Source organism: Bubalus kerabau, chromosome 1 (assembly GCF_029407905.1).
Source record: "Bubalus kerabau isolate K-KA32 ecotype Philippines breed swamp buffalo chromosome 1, PCC_UOA_SB_1v2, whole genome shotgun sequence".
NCBI classification, from domain to species: Eukaryota; Metazoa; Chordata; class Mammalia; order Artiodactyla; family Bovidae; genus Bubalus; species Bubalus kerabau.
This window is the reverse complement of record NC_073624.1, coordinates 92,967,958-92,995,054: the sequence shown is the minus strand read 5'-3', so window position 1 is coordinate 92,995,054 and position 27,097 is coordinate 92,967,958. Positions and strand designations below refer to the sequence as shown.

The 27,097-nt window shown below is 39.5% G+C and overlaps 2 protein-coding genes across 11 annotated transcripts in view; one reads left to right on the top strand and one right to left on the bottom strand.

Annotated features, from left to right (window-relative positions):
- The window catches only part of LARP4 (La ribonucleoprotein 4), an 81,503-nt gene that overhangs the window by 52,181 nt on the left and 2,225 nt on the right, over positions 1-27,097 (bottom strand). For 3 of the 10 annotated variants that reach the window (XM_055583370.1, XM_055583375.1, XM_055583380.1), the window contains exon 1: positions 19,174-19,439. In XM_055583370.1, coding sequence (XP_055439345.1) covers positions 19,174-19,191 — 18 coding nt within the window. In that variant the 5' untranslated portion in view covers positions 19,192-19,439. Of the gene's footprint in view, positions 1-7,813; positions 7,863-18,260; positions 18,420-19,173; positions 19,441-20,797; positions 20,963-27,097 lie in introns of those variants that run through there. The other 7 variants (XM_055583383.1, XM_055583388.1, XM_055583351.1 and 4 more) reach the window with 6 other exon arrangements.
- Positions 23,471-27,097, top strand: part of FAM186A (family with sequence similarity 186 member A) — a 73,568-nt gene continuing 69,941 nt past the window's right edge. Inside the window, exon 1 of the mRNA XM_055580018.1 lies at positions 23,471-23,641. Coding sequence (XP_055435993.1) covers positions 23,471-23,641 — 171 coding nt within the window. The remainder of the gene's footprint in view (positions 23,642-27,097) is intronic.

Sequence of the window (27,097 nt, the reverse complement as noted above, 5' to 3'; positions counted from 1 at the left end):
ATCAAAATAACTGTGAGGTATGTTCAAAGTTACCTATTTACATAAATGTAAATTATGTCACAGAAAATTAGCTTTAAAGAAGCCAATACAAATCACAAGGAGAATGGTTGATTACAGAATAATACAAAACTGCAATAAACAACAAAAAACTGAAAATAAAGACTAGGAAAATGAAATTCTAAAAAAAACTCACAAATGCACACAAATAGGAAAATAAAGTACCATTTTATGCTTATTAGATTAGCAAAGCACTTAAAAATAATTCCTACCTTGGCATAAAATTTCCAAACTCATTATTACACTGAAGACTATAAAATGGTGCAACTTAGCTTCCCACATTCTAGTATTATTTATAAGAGCCAAGAACTGTAAATAACTCAAAGTCAAACAAAGGAGCAAAACAGGAAATTAAAACACACTCACTAGACACAGGGAATCCCCTGGCAGTCTAGTGGTTAGGACTTGGCACGTTTCGTTCACTGCCAGGGCCCAGGTTCAATCCCTGGTCAGGGAACTGACATTCCCCAAGCCATGTGGATAAGTCAAAAAAAAACCCACAGAGCTTCCCTGGTGGTTCAGTGGTAAAGAATCTGCCTGCCAAAGCAGGAGACACAAGTTTGACTCCTGATCTGGGAAGATCCCACGCTGAGGAGCAACTAAGCGCAAGGGCCATGACTACTGAGCCTGTGCTCTCGAGCACGGGAGCTGCAAGTACTGAGCCCACAAGCCCTGAGGCCAGTGCTCTGCAACACGACAAGCGCTGCAATGTGAGCCAGGGCCCTGCAGCTAGAGACTACAACCAGACAAGCACTGCAATGCAAAGCAAGCCGGGGCCCTGCAGCTAGAGACTAGCTCCCTCTCACCACAACCAGAGTCTGTGCAGCAGTGAAAACTCAAGAACAGTCAAAAATAAATAAAATAAATAAAAAAGAAACACCTCAACAAAGCTGTAAAGATACACTACCACATTTATTAAATCTAAAGGGGGGTATTAATACATCACAAAAAATTGCTATCTATTAAACCATGACACGTCAAATATTGTATTGATAAATTGTGAAAAATATCAAAATGGAAAGTGATTTCACACAATGGAATAGAAAAAACATCTCCACCACAGTAACAAAAGCAAACATGTTAAGCAATTCTCTGGGCTAGGCGTTATACTGAACACATCTATGAACTCACTGACTTCTGAAGACAATCTGTAAGTACTGATATTTCCCTCTTACATGTTATCCTATTATATGAGAAATAACATATCCAACTAAAGAAATACAGAGATTAAGTATGGAGTCTGTATTAACCTACAATGATTACAAGTCACAGATTATTACAATTGTAAAAAACCACATAAACATGTGGACATGGGCTAGGAGGAAACACGATCTGCTACAAAAACTAGATCGGGGTATTTTTCCTTCATAAAGCATTTCATTAATAAATCATTCACAGGACTTCTCTGGTGGTTAAGGCTCTGCGCTCCTAGTGCAGGGGCCTGAGTTCAATCCCTGGTTGGGGAGCTAGATTCTACATGCCACAACTAAAGACCCCACATGCTGCAGTGAGGATCAAAGATCCCAAGTGCCTCAACTAAGACCTGGAGCAAATACATAATAAATTTAAAAAAAAAAAAAAAAAAATCAAAGCATTCACTAAAATGTTGCCTTGTTGATGTTTGACAGCAAACAACAAAATTCTATAAAGCAATTATTCTTCAATTGAAAAATAATTTTAAAAAAATGCTGCCTTAAGTCTAAGTCATAAAAAATATGAAACTGAAAAAGATTTATTACATCCATTAAGGATTTTTCAAATCAGAGCATAAATGTCAGTGGGGAATTCCCTGCTAGTGCATTATCATCAAAGATAATTTTGTGCCCTTTGTGCCTGCATATATGTAACATATACTCAATGTTTATTTAAATTTCTATAAGTTTTGACCAATTATCTTTGATCATCATTCTTTTTTTGCATTTCAGACATTTCTTCTGGATCATTTTCCTTCTTCCCCAAGAACATCATTCAGAACTTTTTTTTTTAGTAAACTCTCCAGTTGTGGTTTCTCAAAAAATACCTTTATTTCTATCTTCTACTTTTGCTGTATACAGAAATCTCTCTAGGCACATAATTCCTCTTCCGCACATTAAAGACTAGGGATCAAACCCAGGGCTGCTGTATTGGGAGCATGGAGTCTTAGCCACTGCCCCACTGCCTTGTTTTGCACTAGTGACGGATTAGAATTCAGTCACTAGTCTAGCTGTCATTCCTAATCTCTCTTTCAACTCTGGTGCTTAACCCTTGTCAATGGTGTTTTGCAATCATAAGCCTAAGTGTGGAATTCTTTATTATTCTACTTGGAGTTCACTGAACTCTTTGAAATCTGATGCATCTTTCATCAATTCTGCACAATGTTTAGTCATTTACCTCTTCAAATTTGCTCTCCACCAACTTCTCTATTACTTCCTCTGGAATGCCGATAAAATATTCTATACCTTCTAATCCTGTATCCCACCTCTCTTTGTATCAATCTTTCTTTCTTATTTCCCACATCTTTGTCTTCCTGAGAGATTATATTCTGAGCAATTTGAGATTTTTCTTCCAGTTCATCAATTCTCTCTTCAGCTGATTCTAAGATGCATTCAACTTGTACAGTAAGTCTCTAAGTTCCTTCTACATTTTCATTTCAGAAGTTCCTTTTGGTTCTTTCCTCAAATCTATCCGATCAATGTTTTGTTTTCTGACCATCCTTTCAGTGTGTGTGTGCACTCAGCTGCTCAATTGTGTCCAATTCTTTGCAATCCCATGGACTGTAGCTATCTCCTCTGTCCACAGAATTTTCCAGACAAGAATGATGGAGTGGGTGGCCATCTTCTCCTCCAATCCTTTCAGTACCTTCCTTCTTCTTCTGGCCATCCCACCACAACCAGATTGAACCCGGGCCTGTTGCAGTGAAAGCTCAGAGTCCTAATCACTGACCACCAGGGAATTTCCAGTAGCTTCCTTCTTTTAAACATTCTAATTATATAGTCTGTATCTGATCATTCCAGTATGTGTAATATCCAAAATCAAAGGGTTTGAGTTTCTGCTGAGATCTGTTTTTTTTTAATGCTAAACCATGTTCATTAAGACTTATGTGTTTTATGATTTTGTTCTGCACACTCGTTTTCCTTGAAACTTTATTTATGGGAATTTTAAAGGTTGTTTAAAATGTGCTCTTCAGGAGAGGATTTGTTTTCTTTCTGTTGGATGATTACACAGTAAGACTATCAATCTGGTATCACATAAATTGTTCTTTAAAATCTATCTATCTGGCTGTGCTGGGTCTTAGTTGTGCCAAGTGGAAGCCAGTCACCTGACCAGGGATCTAACCCAGGGCCCCTGTATTGGGATCATGGAGTCTTAGCCACTGGACCATGGGGGGAGTTCCCATGACTTAACGTTTTCAATATGGGTTTTTGGAGAACAACAAGTAGTGGGAATTTCAGCCCCACCTTGCATCAAAGAGGATTTGTGGTTAATATAAGACCCCTCTTTCCACCAACCCAGAGCCAAGACTAAAGCTGACCAGTTTTCTTTTTCTCTGATAAAGCTTGTTTTTTCCCTTAGGGTGCTGTGTGCTTCAGTGAAAGATCCTGTGTGGCACAGGTAAGACCCAATGCAGCCAAACAAACTGGACATAGCAACCCACTCCAGTATTCTTGCCTGGAGAAGTCCATAGACGAGCCTGGTGGGCTACAGTCCATGGGGTTGCCGAGTCAGACAGAACTGAGCACGCACATCAGCATAACACAACCATGCCTGCAGGCTTGGGGTAGACAGGGTCAGATATAATTAAGTTTGAAGTTTCAGAGCTTCCCAGGTGGCACTAGTGGTAAAGAATCCATTTGCCAATGCAAGAGACTTGGGTTCATTCCCTAGTCCAGGAAGGTCCCACAAGCCAAGGGGCAACTAAACCCATGTCCCACAACTACTGAGCCCATGGTCTAGAGCCTGCAAGCCGCAACTACCAAAGCCACTGCGATGAGAAGCTGGCACCACAGCGAATAACAGGCCCCATTCACCGCAACTAGAAAAAGCCTGTGTACAGCAACCAAGACTCAGAACAGCCAAAAATAAATTAAAAAAAAAAAAAAAAAAAAACAGAGAGAAGAAGAAAGTACTAATATTGGTACTTTACAGCTAAATTGAAGAGGAATTCCAACAATTAAAAGTCACCTATGGTATAACAGACAAAAATTAACTTTACTCTGCCACCTAGTAATTATGCAGTCACTGATCTCAGCTTTCTTGTTTTAAGAAATGTAATGGCTACGCTACCAAAACTCCTTATAGTTTTTGCAAACCTTGGACACCTAACTTTGTCTTGGTCACTACTTCTCCTTCCCTCTTGTTATTTGTACATACTTCTAATTTGTTACCACTGTAATAGTTTATTAAGTGTTTTTTACAACAAGGCAGTGGACTCAATCAAAAAAGGTAGAAGCTGGGTCATCTACTATTTCAGCTATTAAAACAAACCAGGCTGAGAGCAGACCTTCAATTGTCTATTTGAATGGAATAGTAGAGACACAGTTGCAAAAAAAAGAAATTAATGTTTAGACACAACTTCTGATGTGACAGAAAATCAGAGTTGATACAATCTTCCTTTTTCTCATATGCGTGTTTAAAATAGAAGCCTGTTTAAAATTGGAGTGCTTCTTGGCTTATGATTTCAGGCCTGACAAAGGCTTTCACAGTAAACATCAAAACCAGTAACAAAATGTCAAACCTAGCAAGGGAGCAAAAGGATCTTTGAAGTAGCACCAAAGATAAATAACCAAAGCAACATCTTAGCTTAGAGATGTTAATTGACAGCTGTTTCATATCATAATTAGCTCAGAGAAAAGAACAATGAATTTCTTTACAGTACCACCAGCTAGCCCCAACAGGACAGGTACACAGATAATTTTTAAAAACCTCTATGGAGGGCTTCCCTGGTGGCTCAGTGGTAAAGAATCCGCCTACTAATGCAGGAGGACATTGGTTCGATCCCTGATCTGGGAAGATCCCACGTGTCACAGAGCAGCTAGGCCTATGTGCCACAGCTACTGAGCCTGTAGAGGCACAACTACTGAGCCCACGTGCCACAGCTACTGAAGTCTGAGTGCCCTCGAGTCTGTGCTCTGCAACAAGAGGAGCCACCGCAAGGAGAAGCAAATGCACCGCAACTAGAGAAAAGCCCGCGCAGCAACAAAGGTCCAGCACAGCCATAAATAAATAATAAATAAACAAAAACTATGTTAAAAATAATTCCATGAAACCTTCCTGACAGTTAAGACTGAATACTTCTTCCACAGCAAGCAGTATAGGTTCAATCTCTGGCCCAGGAACTAAGATCCCACATGCCTTGTAGCAGGGCCAAAACAAAGAACAAAATCTCTAATTCCCTGGTAGTCCAGTAGTTGGAACTCTGTGCTTCCCCTGCAAGGGGCACAGGTTCAACGCCTAGTCAGGGAACTGGGATCTCACCAGTTGAATGGTGTGGCAAAAATATCAAAAACAAACAAAATACACCTCTAGGTAGCAATTTTATTTTTCTTTAGGTAGCAATTTTAGAAAGCAAGTCATCTTTACATTTGCCCCTATGCAGAATGCAAACAGAGCATGCTTATTAGTATTCAGAATCCACTATGGATAAATTAGACAGCAAAGTAATTAAAAGGTAGTGTCACTGTCATTAGAAAGGCTGAAAAATTAGATGCAAAGGTAATCTCACTCAATGTTGCTGAAGTGGCCTGATGAGGAAATCACTATCCATGCCACCACCAAGTGGTAAATGCCAAAAGTCAAATCCATTACAACTTCTATTATTACCAATACCAATGTTACTTCTCCATCAGGAACTCAACCTTGCAACTATTAGCTCTACTTAAAGCTGCCCACCTCTACTGCCACTCCTGACTACAAAATGGAAGTTAAGAATAGAACCCTCATTTCCCTACACTATATATATTTTCAAGTAGAAGACACCTGTAGGTGTGGTCTGACTAGCAGCTCTTAGTAACATGCCTGCATCCATCTAGGTATAAGGGAATCCTGGAATTTGAGTTTTGACTAGTACGTTCACTGGAGAGGCCTAACTCATTATGTAGGCCTTTCTGCAAATATAGAAAGCTATTCAAGAACTGGGAGACCCCAAATATGACAGAGAGATTAAGACTAATATTTAACATACAAGATATTAATATATTGTCCCATATATACTTATTTATAAATAAATACACAATATTGGGGAACTATGATTTTAAAAACTTACCTTTTACTTACTGATGAGATGTACTAGTTCATTAAGCATTTAATAATCACTCAAAATAATTAACTAGATGCCTTTCAGCAATATACTACCCATAAATCTGATGTCTCCCTTGCTAATGGTGCCAAGAATAACCAAAGTGTGAGGTCTATGGCATACAGACGGCAGTACACCTGGGCATATTTATATTTTTCACCAGCCTAGTTTAACAGTACACTCGAAAAGCCATTAATGTACACAAGAAGACATATATAAGAATGTATATTGCAACATTGATCCCATTTAGTGAAAGACTGAAAACCACCTAAATGTCCATCTCTAGACAAATGGTTAAATAAAACGCAATATATTTCATAACACAGAATACTATAAGAAAAAATTCAAGTTGCAAAACAATAAGCATTTTTAAATTTATATTAACAAACACATAAAATCATTGTACAGATAAGCATATTAGTATGTAAAAAACAGAAAAGGTCTGGAAGGTTACTATTAACTGCAAACTAGTAAAAGATCTGCCAAACACGGAAGGTGTACTAAAACAAGCGGGAATAATCATCACAAAATGTGAATTTTAGGGAATTCCCTGGTGGTCCACTGGTTAGGCCTGTGTGCTTCCACTGCAGAAGTGCAGGTTTGATCCCTGGTTGGGGATCCTGCATGCCATGCATCAGAGTTTAAAAATATATATATCTGCAACACCTATGTAAAGCATTCTGTCAATACTGATGTGAAAAACTTTTAAAACATTCACCATATGAGCTACCACAGTAAATGTTAGTCTAAGAGCTTCACACCCAAGAATGTTCTTTATAGAATTACTCAACATCAAGAAAATTTGGAAACTGACAATGTCCATCAAAAAAACAAATTGATGTGTCTTTCTATAACAAATAATCTTTAAAATGACACAATAATGAATCTGACAAGTCAGTTAAACAAGAACAAAGACTTATTTTTCCATTTAAATTCTAGATAACCACCTTTGACTCATCTTTTGACTAAGGTTTAACAAAGAACTCCATAAAAATCCTTATCTCTCCCACAGAACTAGAAATAAGCCTGTGAGGCTACACAGTTATATAAAACATCTATTAAAGGATGTAAATTATCTAATTGCATGCTGAAACTATCTGCCAACATACACATATGCAGCACACAAGCACACACATACTCACAAACCACCACAAAAACATTCAAACTGTCAGTTTGTAAAACTAACAGATCAACACCTCTATTTCTAAGCAATACATGTCATTACTGAATAAGCCAAAAGCAGTCTTCATCACTGACCCATCCTATGCTAGTTCCTATCTAGGGAAAGACACAAATGAAAGGAAAAAGGGAAACATCAATTTCTTGGCAAAAGGATACCCTTTGGTCAGAAGAGAGCAGTTTTAAGGTAACAGAACCAAGAGTTAGGAAGAAAATCACCATAAATACGGCAAAACCATCTCTGTGGTCATACACAGATTTGACCACGTATGTTTGGTCAAAACATAGATTTGTTTTACTTACCTATTTACTATCAGAAACAGAAATCCCATGCCACTTAACCCTACAAATGCTGAAAAACAGAAATAAAGTAAATAGAATGATTAAACTTATTTGCCTCAAGGCAGATCAATCACTTAGGTTTAATTTTTACATCTCCAGTATTGAGAGGACCACAAAACTACAAGTACATTTAAAAAAAGAGAATTCCAGCAGTTACAAGTCTGTGCTTCCACAGCTAGGCGGACGGGGTCAATCGCTAGTCAGGGAACTAAGATCCTACAAGTTGCACAGGTGACCAAAAAAAAAAAAAAAAAAGACAAAACAAACACCTGTCATTTCATACAGCATGAAACTTCCAAGTCCTATTAGAATAAGCTTAGGGCATTTTATAAAAAATAAAAAGGAAAACTGGGAAATTTTCACCCTTCTCACAAGGAAGGATAGTTAGCATTTATGAAACACTGAATTCATCTTCATAACAACTACATTAAATTTTATCATCTACATTTTGCAGATACAGAAAAACTTTACCTAAACGTAAGGGAGGCCTGGCGTGCTGCAATTCATGGGGTCATAAAGAGTCGGACACGACTGAGCGACTGATCTGACCTGATCTGAATCTACCCAGGGTTATATAGCTAATAAAGACAGAGCCAGAATGTGAAACTAGGCTGTCAGGAGAGTGCCACTACACCAAGGTGGCTCTTAGCCTCTATACTACAGTGCCTCAGAGAAAACTTTAAGACAAACAGTTACACTAATCAAGGAATACTGCACATCTCCTTACCAAGTCAAACAGTCCCTGGCCCAAAGGCAAGTTAAGAGTGGGTAACAATACAGAAGAAATGGATACAGAAAAAGAGCTACCAGATAAGAACTAGAGTACTCAGGGCAGAAGTCAATTGAGCTCTGCAATGATTTCTATCTTAGGGCCATGGAATAACTAACTTCCAGTTTGAAAAAAAAGAAAAATGGTAGTCTGCGCAATAAAATTTACCCCTTATAACAAAGCACTTATCCTAACTTGAATTATTTCGTCTGCAAGCTCCACAATGGCAGTGACCTCATCTATGGTTTACTCTTCTCTAGCATCCTGAACAGGAGATCAACAATAAAATGTATATGCTATATGCGAGTTTCTTAAACTGTAGTGCTTATAAGAATCATCTAGGGATCTTGAGAAAAAGGAAGATTCTGATTCAGCAGTTCAGAGATAGGGCAGAGAGTTTGTATTCTAACAAGTCCTGGGTAAATAAGTTTGCTGAGGCTCACACTTTGAACAGCAAGGGAACTGGACCATCCTAAGTCATATGCCAAGTTGTCAAAAATCAGGATTCACTTATTCCACACCCAGAAGAAAACCTTAAGTTTATTCATCAACAAAGCTATAACTGCTGGTCCTCCACTATCAGAGGAAAAGATAAGTTCCCTAAATTCTCACTACTTCAGTCAGATGACAGATGATGATTGCTTTAAAAAAAAAAGAGGCTGCCATAGATTACCCACTTAATTTTTGGAGTCATGGATTGCTCTAATATATAATCAAACAGACTACTTAAAGAAAGTTCTACTGAGGTTAATGTACCACTTTATTGTTAAAGATTAGGAACCCAACTGATAGGTATTTAGCATTTAAATAATCATCAAAATAAAGAAGGCAATGCCAAAGAATGTTCAAACTACCACACAATTGCACTCATCTCACATGCTAGGAAAGTAACGCTCAAAATTCTCCAAGCAAGGCTTTAACTGTATGTAAACCAAAAACTTTCAGATGTTCAAGCTGGATTTAGAGAGAAACCAAAGATCAAACTGCCAACATCCTCTGGATCATAGAAAAAGCAAGAGAATTCCAGAAAAACATCTACTTCTGCTTCAATGACTACACTAAAGCTTTTGATTGTGTGGATCACATAAACTGTGGAAAATTCTGAAAGAGATGGGAATACTAGACCACCTTACCTGCCTCCTGAGAAACCTGTATGCAGGTCACGAAGCAACAGTTAGACCCAGACATGGAACAGTGGACTGGTTCCACATTAGGAAAGGAGTACGTCAAGGCTGTACACTGTCACTCTGCTTATAAAACTTACATGCAGAGTACATCATGAGAAATGCTGGACTGGATGAAGCACAAGCTGGAATCAAGACTGCTAGGAGAAACACCAATAACCTCAGATAGGCAGATGACACTACTCTTATGGCAGAAAGCAAAGAGGAACTAAAGAGCCTCTTGATGAAAGTGAAAGAGGAGAGTGAAAAAGCTGGCTTAAAACTCAACATTCAAAAAATGAAGATCATGGCATCTGGTCCCATGACTCCATGGCAAATAGATGGGGAAACAATGGAAACAATGACAGACTTTATTTTCTTGGACTCCAAAAATCACTCCAGATGGTGACTGAAGCCATGAAATTAAAAGACACTTACTCCTTGGAAGAAAAGCTATGACCAACCTACACAGCATATTAAATAAAGCAGACACATTACTTTGCCAACAAAGGTCCCTCTAGTCAAAGCTATGGTTTTTCCAGTAGTCGTGTATGGATGTGAGAGTTGGACTATAAAGAAGGCTGAGTGCCAAAGAACTGATGCCTTTGAACTGTGATGCTGGAGAAGACTCTTGAGAGTCCCTTGGACTGCAAGGAGATCAAACCTGTCAATCCTAAAGGAAATCAGTCCTGAATATTCATTGGAAGGACTGATGCTGAAGCTGAAACTCCAATACTTTGGCTACCTGATGTGAAGAGCTGACTCACTAGAAAAGACCCTGGTGCTGGGAAAGATTGAAGGCAGGAGAAAGGAGAGATGACAGAAGACGAGATGATTGGATGGCATCACCAACTCAATGGACATGAGTTTGAGCAAACTCCAGGAGATGGCGAAGGACAGGGAAGCCTGGCGTGCTGCAGTCCATGTGTCTGCAAAGAGTCAGACACAACTGAGCAACTGAACCACAACAAAATACCAAGTCCTTTTACTCCAAATTGGTCATCTTATAAAGCCAACAGCTAATTATACAAATGAGCTCAAAAAACCCTCAAAACTCAAGTATCAAAATAATCCTTTTCAAAAAAGGATAACTTTTAATCTCTAGTGTGTACAGTCAAGTCAGCAAACCATCTGTTATGGAAACCGAAATGAGACTTATCTTTCGTAAGTAATATGTGAAAGAAAACTCACATATTTATTGTGTACCAGACACTCAGTGCTTTACTTTGACTGTCAATCCTCTTAACAACTCTTTGAGATAGAGAATAAGTACAATATTATCTCATACTTTAACATTATCCTGAATTTACAGATAAGGAAACTGAGAAGCATGCATTAAACAACCTGTACAAGGTCACACTAGAAAGCTGCCTAACTTGAGCAGGCAGCCTGGCACCAGAGTCCATGTTCTTAACCATTCTTTTATGCAATCTTTCATGTAACTGTATCTTATCATTATTACTCAGTCACTGCCCTCCTATTTTTTTCCTTCCTCCAACTCAAAAGAATAGAATAACCCTATTTCCCTTAGCTAGCTCAACTGTAATTCTCAATGCCTTCAACAACAAACTCTTTGATACCAACCTAGTACACTATCTTGCCTTTTTAATGATATGGGAGAAAAAACTTGCCAACAAGCACACAGTGAGCCTCTAATCTCTTCTGAAAAAAATTATCATACAAACCAGGACATTTTTGAGAATAAAATGGGACAGCTGTTCCAGAAAACAGGTGTACACTATGACTGTTCAGGTCAAAACGGGAGGTATGGCCAATTTTACTTGTTTTGTAGTTTGTAGTATCCAGTGGTATGAAGATACTGCCCAACTCTACACTATATAAACCCTGGATTACTTCTGACTTTTCCGTCCTGACACAGAAAATACTCTTCTCTTTCCTCAATAATATGTAAACCAAACAAAACTTAATTCCACATCCTTGGCTCTCTGCCTATGCTCATACCATACTCCTAGTAATATTCATCTAAAGTATTCCTCTGTCTTTAATTTAGACCCAGTCATCAATATATATATATACATAGAGAGAGAGAGAGATTTTCTAAACTAAAAATTGGTTCAAATGTCTCGACAAGGCAATAGACCAGACAGGAAGCGTGAGTATGTAATATTCAAATTTCTTTTCCTTATATTTACTTACACTTACACAGGGTTTCCCTGGTAGCTCAGATAGTACATAATCTGCCCACAGTGCAGGAGACCTGAGTTCAATCCCTGGGTCAGGAAGATCCCCTGGAGAAGGGAATGGCAACCCAATCCAGTATTCTTGCCTGGAGAATTCCATGGACAGAGGAGCATGGTGGGCTGCAGTCCACAGGGTCACAAAGAGTTGGACACGACTGAGCGACTAACACACTATACACTGGAAAAAAAATTTTTTTTCCCAAAAGAGCAAATATAAAGTGTCTATTTGCACTTTATCAATTGTATTTCTTTAAATATTGCCATAAATATTCTTTAAATAAATGAGTCTGTATTTTAGCAGACTGCAGTCTTCATCCTCATTTTAAAGTTTTCTTTGCCCAATTAATAGTATAACCAAAGTATAAAAACTTTAAGGTAATTAACTGCTTTGCCTTACCAAGAATCAGAGCAAATTAGTAACAAGCCTAGGATTAGGTAGAACTCAAAGATATATGTCTCTCTCTCTCTTTTTTTTAATATAAAAATATTTATTTTAATTGGAGGCTAATTACAAGATTGTAGTAGTTTTGCCATACATTGACATGAATCCGCCACAGGTGTACATGTGTTCCCCATCCTGAACCCCCCTTCCACCTCCCTCCCCATCCCATCCCTCTGGGTCATCCCAGTGCACCAGCCTCAAGCATCCTGTATCATGCATTGAACCTGGACTGGCAATACGTTTCATGTATGATATTATACATGTTTCAATGCCATTCTCCCAAACCATCCCACCCTCGCCCTCTCCCACAGAGTCCAAAAGACTGTTCTATACATCTGTGTCTCTTTTGCTGTCTTGCATACAGGGTTATCGTTACCACCTTTCTAAATTCCATATATATGCGTTAGTATATTGATGTTTTTCTTTCTGGCTTACTTCACTCTGTATAATAGGCTCCAGTTTTATTCACCTCATTAGAATTGATTCAAATGTATTCTTTTTAATGGCTGAGTAATACTCCATTAAATCAGTGCTATCATACAGTAGTTTTTGCAATAAACAGTGCTACTATCACATAGTTTAAATAAATTTCCCAAAAATATCAAATATATGAAAGTAAAAATTTCAGTCATTTGGAAGGCCATATCCTGGACAATTTACATAATGACACACTTGCTGTGATGATCAAATGATAATGTCTGTCAAGACCTTACCTAGACTGTATTGCAAACAAGGTTTACTGTATCACATAAACACTATTGCGGCTGCTGCTGATGCTAAGTCGCGTCAGTCATGTCCGACTCTGTGTGACCCCATAGACGGCAGCCCAACAGGCTCCCCCATCCCTGGGATTCTCCAGGCAAGAACACTGGAGTGGGTTGCCATTTCCTCCTCCAATGCATGAAAGTGTAAAGTGAAAGTGAAGCTGCTCAGTCGTGTCCGACCCTCAGTGACCCCATGGACTGCAGCCTTCCAGGCTCCTCCATCCATGGGATTTTCCAGGCAAGAGTACTGGAGTGGGGTGCCATTGCCTTCTCCGATAAACACCATTAACACAACCTAAATAGCAGAAGAATCACTCTCAAACTACAGATAGGAAGTTGCTCAAAAAAAGTTGTCACTTGCCTCGGGTCATAGCTAACATTTGATCCCAGGATTTCAAACCAAAACCCTTACAAAAAATCATAGTGCAAAAGTTTACAACAGAAACTGGAAACCTCCCTCAAGAATGAACTTTAAAGAAAACACAATTTAAGCAAAACGCAGAATATAGGAATGATAAATTAAAATGCTATAAGCACTATCAGAGCTAGAGTCATTTTTCATTTCACTTAAGAATACTCGAAGTGGAAATTAAAAAATCTTTTTTAAGACTTCACAATGACATCTCCATTAGTTTCTCCATTTCCTCTACTTTCTGCTCCTCTGCAATACAGTCACAGACCCCATCTCTAACCACAGGGTCAAAATCTTTTTTTTTAAGCTCCTAGGTATGACACAGTGATAAAGAATCTGCCTGTCAATGCAGGAGACGCAGGTTCGATCCCTGGGTCAGAATGATCCTCTAGAGGAGGAAATGGCAACCCACTCCAGTATTCCTGCCTGAAGAATTCCACGGACAAGAGGAACCTAGCGGGCTACAGTCCACGGTGTTGCAAAGAGTCAGACACAACTGACACAACAGACACAACTGCAATCGAGCACACGCGCACACATGCAAAGACCAAAATTATAGATTTGAAACATTCATGTCTAGTACTCAGGATCACTCAGAGACAGGCTGAACAAATCCAACCGGATAGAAAATAGTTGAATACCAATATTTCTCATTTCTAGTTTTTCACACGTAATTTGAAGCATCTAGAGGCACTTCTACATCTTTATATTCACTTCTGAGCATGCTATTCCACTTTTCACACTATGAAAACAGAAAATAATTTCTACTTCATTTTCAATCCATTACATCTGAACGTATTCCTTTGAAAATGTCTATCCATTTAAAAATTCTGCATCCATAATTTTCCAATAAATATTTCAAAAGCAAATTGTTCAAAAACTTCTCAGCCATTTACTTATTTATTACTTCCTGGCAACCAGTTCACAATTTGTGTAGACATTTTCTTTTTTTCAGTCATTTTTGAAAAAGCATTTTCAGTCGGTGATATCTAATAACTTTTTATAAATACACACCTATTTAAGCTAATAGGGAAAAACTGAGTACTGCTCTGAGGGTAAAAGACACAAAACTATTCATAATTACTGCAATATAAAATTAATTTTTATTATTAAGGCAAATATGTCACTTATTTCAGATTCTAAGGCTAATCTAAAACTTAAAATGTTATCACATAAAAAAGCAGAAAAATTTACAAGTCAGATAAGTTATTTTTAAAAATGTGAAAGGGACATCCCCTGGTGGTCCAGTGGTTAAGAATCTGCCTGCCAATATAGGGGACACAGGCTCAATCCCTGGTGCAGAAGATTCCATGTGCTGCAGAGCAACTAAGCCAGTGGGCCACAACTACTGAGCCTGTGAGAGCTACAGCCCGTGCTCGACAGGAGAAAACACCACAATGAAAGTCCATGCACCGCAACCAGAAAGCAGCCCCCACTCATCACAACTACAGAAAGCCTGCACAGCAATGAAGATCCAGAAATAAATAAATAAAATGCTTTTTAAAATTGTGTAAGATCTGGGGGAAGGGAGAACAGGGATTTACTGCTTAACGTGTACAGAGTTTCAGTCTTGCAAGATGAAGCTTCTGGATAGGGATGGTGGTAGTGGTTGCACAACAATGTAAATATTTGAACTGTATATTAAAAATGGTGAACATGATACATTTTATGTGTACTTTCCATAATTAAAATTATTTTTTAAAAATTATGTGAGAGTATTAAACATCCTTGAGTATTCATTTTTCGGGAAAAACTCAGAGACAGAAATCCAATTAAAACACTGTCAAACAACTAGAGCATACATAATTGGCTGGAAATATTGGAGGGGGAAAATGATCTGAAAAGTGAATAAAACGTTAGCAAACCATAAAAATATGAAAATAACTGCAAACTGTCTCCTCAGTGCTCAAAAATTAAATAACTCAATAATCACCAGAAGAACACTGCACATTGCCGTTTCAAACTTTCGGAATTTTTGTAACCAAGTATTTTGGTGCACTGGAGAAGGCAAGGGCACCCCACTCCAGTACTCTTGCCTGGAAAATCCCATGGATGGAGGAGCCTGGTGGGCTACAGTCCATGGGGTCGCTAAGAGTCGGACACGACTGAGAGACTTCACTTTCACTTTTCACTTTCATGCATTGGAGAAGGAAATGGCAACCCACTCCAGTGTTCTTGCCTGGAGAATCCCAGGGGCGGGGAAGCCTGGAGGGCTGCTGTCTAAGGGGTCGCACAGAGTCGGACACGACTAAAGCAACTTAGCAGCAGCAGCAGCATGTTGGAGCACGTTTAACAATTTGGTATATTATCCAAAAGTTTTTACCTCTACCCAAAAACAGACACTGTATGTGTCTACTTCAGAACAGAGGTGAGATAAAAAACAATAAACTATTGAAGTCTGTATAGCCTTTTGTCTGCAAGATCAAGTTTTTAAAAAGTTACATCTTAAGTATTATTTAAAATAGGATTCCTTGTCTGCCTATAGATTTCTACTGCAGTAAACTGCAATTTGAAGAGGCCATGGCAACCCACTCTAGTATTTTTGCCTGGAGAATCCCTATGGACAGAGGAGCCTGTCAGGCTACAGTTCGTAGCATCGCAAACAGTTGGACACGACTGAGCGACTAAGCACAGCACAGCACAGCACATACTGCAATTCAGAGTTCTAACTCCAGCTTCAATACTCACTGGCTGCATGATCTTGAGCAAGTTTCTTTAATTTCTGTGACTTAGTTTATCTCTAAATGGAGATAATAATGCTACCTACCTCACAGGTAGGTTTGAGTTGATGTATATAAATGTATACATGTAGCAAGACTTAAGAGGCCTGACACACAGTAAGCACAATTTATGTGTACACCACTATTATTATAGTATTATTAATATCCTCTATCCCACTGATTCCAGTTATAAAATAATTAAGCTGGGGTCTCTCCAGAAAAATGCATGCAAATAAAAGATTTTGAACACAACTGCAGAGGACTCATTGATCCTGTATTAGAGAACTCCTATTCAAAGCAACTTAGTTTATAGTCAAGTGGTTATTAATCTCCTTGGACCTTTTCAGTAGTCCAATTAACCTATGAATCTCTTCTCAGAATATTTTTAAGTATATGAAATGTGCAGAACCACAAAATAAATTATAGTTACCAAAATATTTTAGTAATAAATGTGCTTCTTCACTAATGAATTAAACAAGACTTTCTTACATTTAACAAGGAGCAATACACATAAATATTTCATATCTGCAAAATCTGTAATATGAAATGAAAACATTTCTCTCGGTGCATCCATTTGAAATGTCAATAATTTTTAATTTTTTTCAATCCTAGATTTCAATTAGTAGCTAGTGAAAATAAATAGGTAATTATTTTTTTCCCTCAACTAAGTTCTGTGTTTAGGGACCCAGATTAGGAACCCTCGGGTCACTGGAAAGTAAGTGCAAAAATAAGTTTTGGAATCAGTGACTTGTGTTCTAGAAGTCAGACTTCAGACTTTAGTCCTCACATTATTTACACCTGAATGACCTTGGACATCAAACTTCGGCGCTTTAGTTCCCTCATTTAGAATAATTCCTACATCATGAGGTTACAGGGACTGAATATTTAGTTAACAAAATGCCAAAAGGCCAGTGTGTTATATTTTACTGATTTTGATACCATGTAATTAGACTCAAATATTTAGTGCCATTGTTCATTTTCAGGAAAACTCATTATATGTAAAAACAAAAAAATGAAACAATGACAAAAAACTAAAAGCCAAATACTGATTTACAAAGAAAATGATTAATGGAAATATTAGTTATACATAACATTAAGTGAGTCATGATCTGGCATCAAAATGACCTGTATCTAAATCCCAGCTCCACTATTTTAGGTGTACTAAGTTATTTAACCTCTCACCTCAGTTTTCTCATCTGTAGAACACTGCAATGTTGTTTTAGAAATAAGAGAGGTTCAGCTTAAGCTGTCAATAAATGGAGCTATTATTAACGTTCACGTTTTAACAAAGGCAAAGCGATCAATTTGGAACTCAAAAGTTTGTTTTGGAATTCATCTTGATATAACTGAAACTTCACAGTCTTTTGCCGGGTAAACCACATACACTTAAAACCCGCAGCATTTGCTTGGCATAACATTCCTAATACAAACTGGGGCTGTTTAAAATCATATCTGATTTCTTATTCTGCCCAAGGAAATCAGTGAGGATTAGAAAAACAAAACAGACTCAATAACTTAAAATCTCTTCATGATGTACTTGGAATGTTCCAGTGAATGTATCAATGTTTCTAAATGGTAGCTGCCTCTTTAAAATCCAATTATCAGCTACACAGTCGATTAAAAAACAAAACCGTAGAAGCACGTATTTATGTCGGAATATTACGGACTAAGATTCCTCCCTTGGTCTGAAAGAAACCCGCCACAGACTGGCCCTGGTTCCCGACCCATTATACAACCTGTAAATTCCTTCTTTCATTGAAAAGATTCTTTTTATGGGCATAGTTAACAAGTGCCAAGTTGCGAAGTTGCAGCTTTGCTGGTTTGACGTTTTCACAATGCAAGAACAATACGATCTGGAATCTACTCAAAGCATTAGCCAGGCAGTCAGCTGATGCTCATTGCACACAAGAGAAAGACAGAAATAAGAGAAACCGAACCTTGTATTTATGTAAAACAGGTATCCGCTACCTTTAAAACTGAAATAGGCCAACAACAGATGTTCCGGTTAAAGTAACAGAAGTGCTGCAGTCCATAGGGTCGCAAAAAGTCTGACACGACTTTGCGACTGAACAACAAATTGTTAAATAACAATACAAAAAAAAAAAAAAAAAAAGCTTTGTCCGATCTAGGTTTCGTTCGTTCTTGGAATTTTTCCTGTAAAAGGCTCTTATCCGTTCATAAAACCGGTCCCTCATCACGGAGTCGCTGCCTGAGTTAACTTTTACAAAAGGTCAAAGCGGTGCCTTTCAAGGCTTCCAAATCCTACAGGCTTTCTCCTCCGTTCACAGTAACTCGCTTTCCACCCACAGAACGTTCCAGAGACGAGGGATGGGGACCAAACAAAATCTGGTGGGGGCTGCTAGAAAGAAGCTTTCAACTTTCTTTCCCGAACACTTAGACGGAATTTCACCTTCCTCCCTCGGCGGCCCCACATGTTGCTCGCCTGCTCCCAGAGGGCCGCGCGAGGCCTCGCTTCACCCGGAACGCGCCCACCTGATTACCCTTCTCTCCCCAGACTCCGCCCTCAGCCCCCCCACCCCCAGCTCGCCTCCTTTAGGAGGTCCATATGGGACGTTTTCCCCTTCCTCCGATCCTCACGCCGCACCAGACAAGCCTCGATTCTCCACCTCCGGTTCTCCCCAACCAAGGCACTCGCCCCCCTCACAGCCTCCTAAAGTGCGGCAAGAGCGCAGCGCGGAGCCGCGGGCCTGCACGGCCCAGGTGCTGTGTCAGCCTGTCTGCCGGCTCCGCGCCGTGTACGGCCTGGAAAGTCACATGGCGCTGGGACCGGCCGGCGCCTCCACACTCCAGCTCTCCTCAGAGCACGATGAGGTTCCCAAGTCCACTCACCTCCACGAAGAGCAACATGTCTTCCTCCGCTCGGCCCAATCGTTCTCGCCGACGCGACTCCAACTGGCTTACAGGCCCGAGCCCCAATCGCTAGGATAAGGACACTCGCCTGGCCCCTCCACCCGGCAGCGGACCCGGCTCCTCCCCCGCCGTCAGCCGCTGCGCCCTGACCCGCCCTGTCCCACCTCCCTTGAAACAGCAACTGTTTCCGGCTCTAGAGAACAACTGCTTCCGGGAGAAGAGAAAATCCTCGGCGCGCTCAACTTTTGCACTACCTTTTCCAGCCGCAGTTTGGCCTGTACTATTATCTGACATGGGGGTGGGGGGGGATGGAATCTATCAGAGGAAGGCACCATTCTGTGCCACGGGGGTGTGGAAAATTTTACGGGCACATTTTATCCCTGGCCCATTGAAGGGTTACCGTAATAACTCCGCCGTTTCTCATGGCCCAAGACCTAGATCTGATAAAAAGCCGAGACTGTGCAAAGTGTAATGAAAAATACCCGGCCCTACTGAAAAGGCGATGACTCGCAGAAAAAAAAGAGAAGGGGAAAAAAGCAGCAGTAATGGTAAACATATTAACAGCAACCCGTTCACATTAAAGGCCTGGCACTATTCCAACTATTATATGTGAATTAATCTAAACAATTCAACGCAATAATACTGTTATCCCCATTTTACTGTTGAAGGAGCCCTCTAGGGCTTCCCTTGTAGTTCAGTTGGTAAAGAATCTGCCTGCAGTGCAGGAGACCTAGGTTCAATCCCTGGGTTGAGAAGATCCCCTGGAGAAGGAAATGGCAACCCATTCCAGTATCCTTGCCTGGAAAATCTCATGGACAGAGGAGCCTGGTGGGCTACAGTATGGGGTCGCAAAGAGTCGGGTATGACTGAGCCGCTAACACTTACTGGGAGAGCGGGTTTCCCTAAGACACGCATTCAAAGAACTTTGTTGCCCCACGTTCTCTTGAATCAGGTACCTACATCTTTGCTCAGTATGTTATTTGGTAATATTAATACTTAGTCTGGATAGCCTCTTCATTGATGTCCTGCCATCAATTCAAATGAAATACAATAAAATTTTTAAAATTAATCTTTTAATTAATTTTTTAATTAATCTGTTAGGTGATCCAAATTCTTTATCATCTTTAGCCACACTTACTAGGATTTATCCCTCCCTTAACAGTCCCACTTCTATATCTTAACTCAGACATTTGTCATTTGAAATAATAATATCTTGATTTTTCAATAAATTTTTTCTATTACATTATTTCAAAAAATCTTCCTAAATTGAAGGTTTCATTTTCACCAAACTGCTATTATATCCCATGTAATCTCCCTTGTGTGTATGCATGCTAAGTCGCTTCAGTTGTGTTGGCCTCTGTGTGACTCTATGGACGGTATCCCACCAGATTCCTCTGTCCACTGGATTTCCCAGGCAAGAATACTGGAGTTGGTTGCCATTTCTTCCTCCAGGGGATCTTCCCAACACAAGGATTGAATCCTTGTCTCCTGCATCGCAGGCAGATTCTTTACAGTCTGAGCCACCAGGGAAGTCTAAATTCAAGATTACTTCACTTCAATTAAACCAGTTACTTTCCCCCTGAAGTACAAACTCGGCACTCACCTCCAAAGCCATGGCTCAAGGTATCTTCCCTATCTGGAATGCCTTCATTTGTCAATCAACCTTCTCTCTCCATAAGGTTTTCCCAAAGACTCCGTTCCTCACGGATCTCTTCTTCATGTCCCTTGTTTAGCACTTGAATATTATATTTTAACTTAAATTATTTTTTCTTTTTTTGTTGTTTTTCAGTTTCTTCACTGGTACCCTATCATATATTCTTAACAGTCTAGGATAATGGAAGCCACATAGTAGTATCTCAACAAATGCTCATCAAATTGAAGAGATTTTTTTTTTTAATTTGTTTTAAAAAGCCTTCATTGCCAGTTGCTGATGAATTCCATGCTGCATAAAAAATATGAGGGAGAGAGAAAGCACAATAATACTAAATTAGTTTAGCTGACCAGCATGTAGGCTGCTTTGTGAATGCCTACTAGGGTAAGCAATGTAAAGGAATCAAGAGGAATTAAGTTATTAAAGGACCTCATAATTTAATAATATTATCAACAAAGTAATTTAATAGATTAATTGATAATGTCAAGGAATATTGGGTAATGATGGATATTTTAATGAAACCTCACATTTCTAAAAACAAATAATTCTCCTTAATTGTGGCCCTTTCAGAAAACATTATGAACTCCCTTGAATAAATAGACTTAATTGTGACTTACAGGAAAGGAGGGAGTGATATTTCATGGGGAGGGGGAGGAGGGTATAATCTTAACAATAAAAGAAAATGTTCCGGACTTAAGAGAAGTTTCCACAAGGAAAGGAGTTTTAATATTTATTTATCTACTTACTTACTTACTTATTTGGTTGCACTTGGTCTTAGTGGAGGCGTGCGAACTCCTAGCAGCAGCATGTGGGATCTAGTTCCCTGACCAGGGATCTAACCCGAGCCCTCTGCACTGGGAGCACGGAGTCTCAGCCACTGGACCACCAGGGAAGGAGTTTTAAACTATAATGAATGTCCAAATATTTTAGACAGTTTCCATGGAAGTACTGAAAAAGAGTATGCCAAACGTTAGATAAACCTAAAGTACAGGGACTTCCCTGGTGGTCCAGTGGTTAGGAGTCTACCTTCCAATGCAGAGGACACAGGTTCCATTCCTGATTGGAAATAGAATCCCACATGGCACAGGGCAACTAAGTCTGTAGGCTGCAACTATTGAGGCCCTTGTGCACTAGAGCCAGTGCTCTGCAACAAAAGTCTGCATGCTGCATAGGAGAGCTAGCACAGCCAAAAAAGGAAAAAAAGAGACCTAAGGTACAGCATCTGGTTTTGAGAAGTTCAACAACTAGTGGATAGAAACAAATAATAAATAGTTAAACTTCAATAAGTACTATAATACAAAGTTTACAAGATGATTTGGGACCACAGGGGAGGGATAACTTAGACAACAGGGTCTTAAAGATAAGGGAAAATATTTATATATTGCTTGATACTTTTAAAAGACAATTACATTATGATCCCCTGTATCCCTTTCTCCAAAGGACTGAAACAAATTGTTTAAATTTACAAGTTTTTCAACAAGCACTCATAAAGTACTCATAGTTCTCAAAGAGTAATTGGTATACATCTACAATTTGTATAAAATCTAAAACCTACAAAAATGATATTACATAGTTTAGGAACACACCTGCAGTAAAACTATATAAACATAGACTAGACATAAATACATCAGATTTATGCTTGTTATGGCCCTAAATACATCAGATTTATGCTTGTTATTGCCCTCTGAAAATGGGTAAAGGGGAAGGAAGGAATCTAGAGAGAATAACAAACTTTATCTCTAATGCTTTATTAAAAAATATCTGCAGCAAATATGACAAAATGTTAATATCTGTTCATTCTAAGTGATAGGCACACAGCTATTTGTTATATTACTTTCTGTACTTTTTTGTACTTTTTTAAATTAAAAAATAATCTACACCGCCAACAAAACCATCTGTCCTTTAAGTGTTCCGGTGTCCAAAATATTTTCACCTCCTCTACAAAGGAGCTGCCCAAAGTGATTTTTTCAGTTAGAAAGCAGCCTCTAAGCATACCCTTCAATTTCTCAGCCAACTATGAAACTTCAAAGCCTTCTTCAGTCAGGCTCCTTGAATAAATGAGCCACTAGGCAGTGCAAAGATTGTAATCTTCATCCAAATACTATCTTCCAAGTTACTGCAAGTCTAGGAAAAGTTGAGGGGCAGCTGAGGAAGTTGTAATGCAATTATTCCATTACAAGCTTAAACATTCTTAAGCAAAACCTCAGGAAGAGAGAAGAACCAGGAGTTAAAATTGATATACTGGATCCTGAATTCTAACACCTAGATTTTTAAGCTCATTTAAGCAATGCTATATCGTTATTTCTTTTATAGTTCCTGTTGTCTATTCTTTCCTACCCACCCTCCCCCCTTCACCCGCTACCATCACAGCATATAGAATGCCTAATTCTCTGCATACAGTAAGCACTCTTTAAGTATTTGAGTCAATGATAATGTCACAATGGATCTAATATGACATCACCAGGACTGGAACACCATGGGTAGGATCAGGGTACTCCACAATCTCTGGGAGCAAGAAAAGCCTCTTCTAGCTTCCTTGTGGATGGCTTAAAAGCATTTGCCTATATTTTGTAAAAAACGAAGAAATAAAAGAAACTCACTCAACTTTCCAAAACATTTATCAAAATGTCAACTGAGAAAAACGATGAAAATGAAGCAGAAAAAGAAACTTTCGATTTCACCAAAATGTACAAATCTGTCCTAGAAAGATCAGAGGTTCCTAATATTGAGATTCCATTTGCAGTTCAGGATGTCATCAGTAGGATTGAGCAAGCACAGCTCCAGCGAGCCAGAGAGGTAGGTAGTAAATGAAAAGTTTTGGATTGCAACTTTCTTTTTAACCTTTCCATGAGCAGCTACTTTTTTTTTTTTTTTCAAACACTCACTTTGTTTTCATAATATTTGACTTAGGTAACTTTGATTCCAAGTGACAATTTCCTCTGACTCTGGATCAGTCAGTACAGTTCAGTTGTTCAGTCATATCTGACTCTTTGCGACCCCATGAACTGCAGCACACCAGGCCTACCTGTGCATCACCAACTCCCATAGTTTACCCAAACTCATGTCCATCGAGTTGGTGATGCCATCCAACCATCTCATCCTCTGTCATCCCCTTCTCCTCCTGCTCTCAATCTTTCCCAGCATCAGGGTCTTTTCAAATGAGTCAGTTCTTCGCATCAGGTGGCTAAAGTATTGGAGTTTCAGCTTCAGCATCAGTCCTTTCCAATGAACACCCAGGACTGATTTCCTTTAGGATGGACTGGTTGGATCTCCTTGCAGTCCTAGGGACTCAAGAGTCTTCTCCAACACCACAGTTCAAAAGCATCAATTCTTTGATGCTCAGCTTTCTTTATACTCCAACTATCACATCTATACATAACTACTGGAAAAACCATAGCCTTAACTGGAGAGACCATTGTTGAAAAGTAATGCCTCTGCTTTTTAATATGCTGTCTAGGTTGGTCATAACTTTTCTTCCAAGGAGTAAGCCTCTTTTAATTTCATGGTTGCAGTCATTATCTGCAGTGATTTTGAAGCCCCCCAAAAAAAGTCAGCCACTGTTTCCACTGTTTCCCCATCTAATTGCCATGAAGTGATGGGACTGGATGCCATGATCTTTGTTTCCTGAATATTGAGCTTTAAGCCAACTTTTTCACTCTCCTCTTTCACTTTCATCAAGAGGCTCTTTAGTTCTTCTTCACTTTCTGCCATAAGGGTGGTGTCATCTGCATATCTGAGGTTATTGACATTTCTCCTGGCAATCTTGATTCCAGCTTGTGCTTCATCCAGCCCAGCATTTCTCATGATGTACTTTGCATATAAGTTAAATAAGCAGGGTGACAATATACAGCCTTGATGTACTCCTTATCCTATTTGGAACCAGTCTGTTATTCCATGTTCAGTTCTAACTGTTGCTTCCTGACCTGCACACAGGTTTCTCAGGAGGCAGGTCAGGTGGTCTGGTATTCCCATCTCTTTTAGAAGTTTATTGTGATCCACACAGTCAAAGGCTTTGGCATAGTCGATAAAGCAGAAATAGATCTTTTTCTGGAATTCTCTTGCTTTTTTGATGGTCCAGCGGAGGTTGGCAATTTGATCTCTGGTTCCTCTGCCTTTTCTAAATCCAGCTTGAACATCTGGAAGTTCATGTTTCACGTATTGCTGAAGCCTGGCTTGGAGAATTTGGAGCATTACTTTACTAGCATGTGAGATGAGTGCAATCGTGTGGTAGTTTGAGCATTCTTTGGCATTGCCTTTCTTTGGGATTAGAACGAAAACGAACCCTTTCCAGTCCTGTGGCCACTGCTGAGTTTTGCAAATTTGCTGACATATTGAGTGCAGTGCTTTCACAGCATCTTCTTTTAGGATTTGAAATAGGTCATCTGGAATTCCATCACCTCCACTAGCTTTGTTCATAGTGATACTGTCTAAGGCCCACTTGACTTCACATTCCATGATGTCTGGCTCTAGGTGAGTGATCTGCTGCTACTGCTAAGTCACTTCAGTCGTATCCGACTCTGTGTGACCCCAGAGACGGCAGCCCACCAGGCTCCCCCGTCCCTGGGATTCTCCAGGCAAGAACACTGGAGTGGGTTGCCATTTCCTTCTCCAATGCATGAAAGTGAAAAGTGAAAGTGAAGTCACTCAGTCGTCTCTGACTCCTAGTGACCCCATGGACTGCAGCCTACCAGGCTCCTCCGTCCATGGGATTTTCCAGGCAAGAGTATTGGAGTGGGTTGCCATTGCCTTCTCCAAGGTGAGTGATCACACCATTGTAATTATCTGGGTCATGAAGATATGACAGAATGTGGTCCACTGGAGAAGGGAATGCAAACCACTTCAGTATTCTTGCCTTGAGAACCCCATGAACAGTATAAAAAGGCAAAAAGATAGGACACTGAAAGATGAACTTCCCAGGTCACTAGGTGCCCAATATGCTACTGGAGATCAGTGGAGAAATAACTCCAGAAAGAATGAAGGGATGGAGCCAAAGCAAAAACAACACCCAGTTGTGGATGGGACTGGTGATAGAAGCAAGGTGCGATGCTGTAAAGAGCAATATAGCATAGGAACCTGGAATGTTAGGTCCATGAATCAAGGCAAATTGGAAGTGGTCAAACAGGAGATGGCAAGTGTGAATGTCGACATTCTAGGAATCAGCGAACTAAAATGGACTGGAATGGGTGAATTTAACTCAGATGCCCATTATATCTACTACTGTGGGCAGGAATCCCTTTGAAGAAATGGAGTAGCCATCATAGTCAACAAAAGAGTCCAAAATGCAGTACTTGGATGCAGTCTCAAAAACGACAGAATGATATGTGTTCGTTTCCAAGGCAAACCGTTCAATATCACGGTAATCCAAATCTGTGCCCTGACCAGTAAAATTGAAGAAGCTGAAGTTGAACGGTTCTATGAAGATCTACAAGACCTTTTAGAACTAACACCCAGAAAAGATGTCCTTTTCATTATAGGGGACTGGAATGCAAAAGTAGGAAGTCAGGAAACACCTGGAGTAACAGGCAAATTTGGCCTTGGAATACGGAATGAAGCAGGGCGAAGGCTAGTAGAGTTTTGCCAAGAGAATGCACTGATCATAGCAAACACCCTCTTCCAACAACACAAGAGAAGACTCTACACATGGACATCACCAGATGGTCAACACCGAAATCAGATTGATTATACTCTTTGCAGCCAAAGATGGAGAAGCTCTATACAGTCAGCAAAAACAAGACCAGGAGCTGACTGTGGCTCAGATCATGAACTCCTTATTGCCAAATTCAGACTGAAATTGAAGAAAGTGGAGAAAACCACTAGACCTTTCAGGTATGACCTAAATCAAATCCCTTATGTGGAAGTGAGAAATAGATTTAAGGGCCTATATCTGATAGACAGAGTGCCTGATGAACTATGGACGGAGGTTTGTGACATTGTACAGGAGACAGGGAGCAAGACCATCTCCAAGAAAAAGAAATGCAAAAAAGCAAAATGGCTGTCTGAGGAGGCCTTACAAATAGCTGTGAAAAGAAGAGAAGCAAAAAGCAAAGGAGAAAAGGAAAGATAAACCCATTTGAATGCAGAGTTCCAAAGAATTGCAAGGAGAGATAGCCTTCCTCAGAGATCAGTGCAAAGAAATAGAGGAAAACAATAGATTAGGAAAGACTAGAGATCTCTTCAAGAAAATTAGAGATACCAAGGGGACATTTCATGCAAAGATGGGCTCAATAAAAGATAGAAATGATATGGACCTAA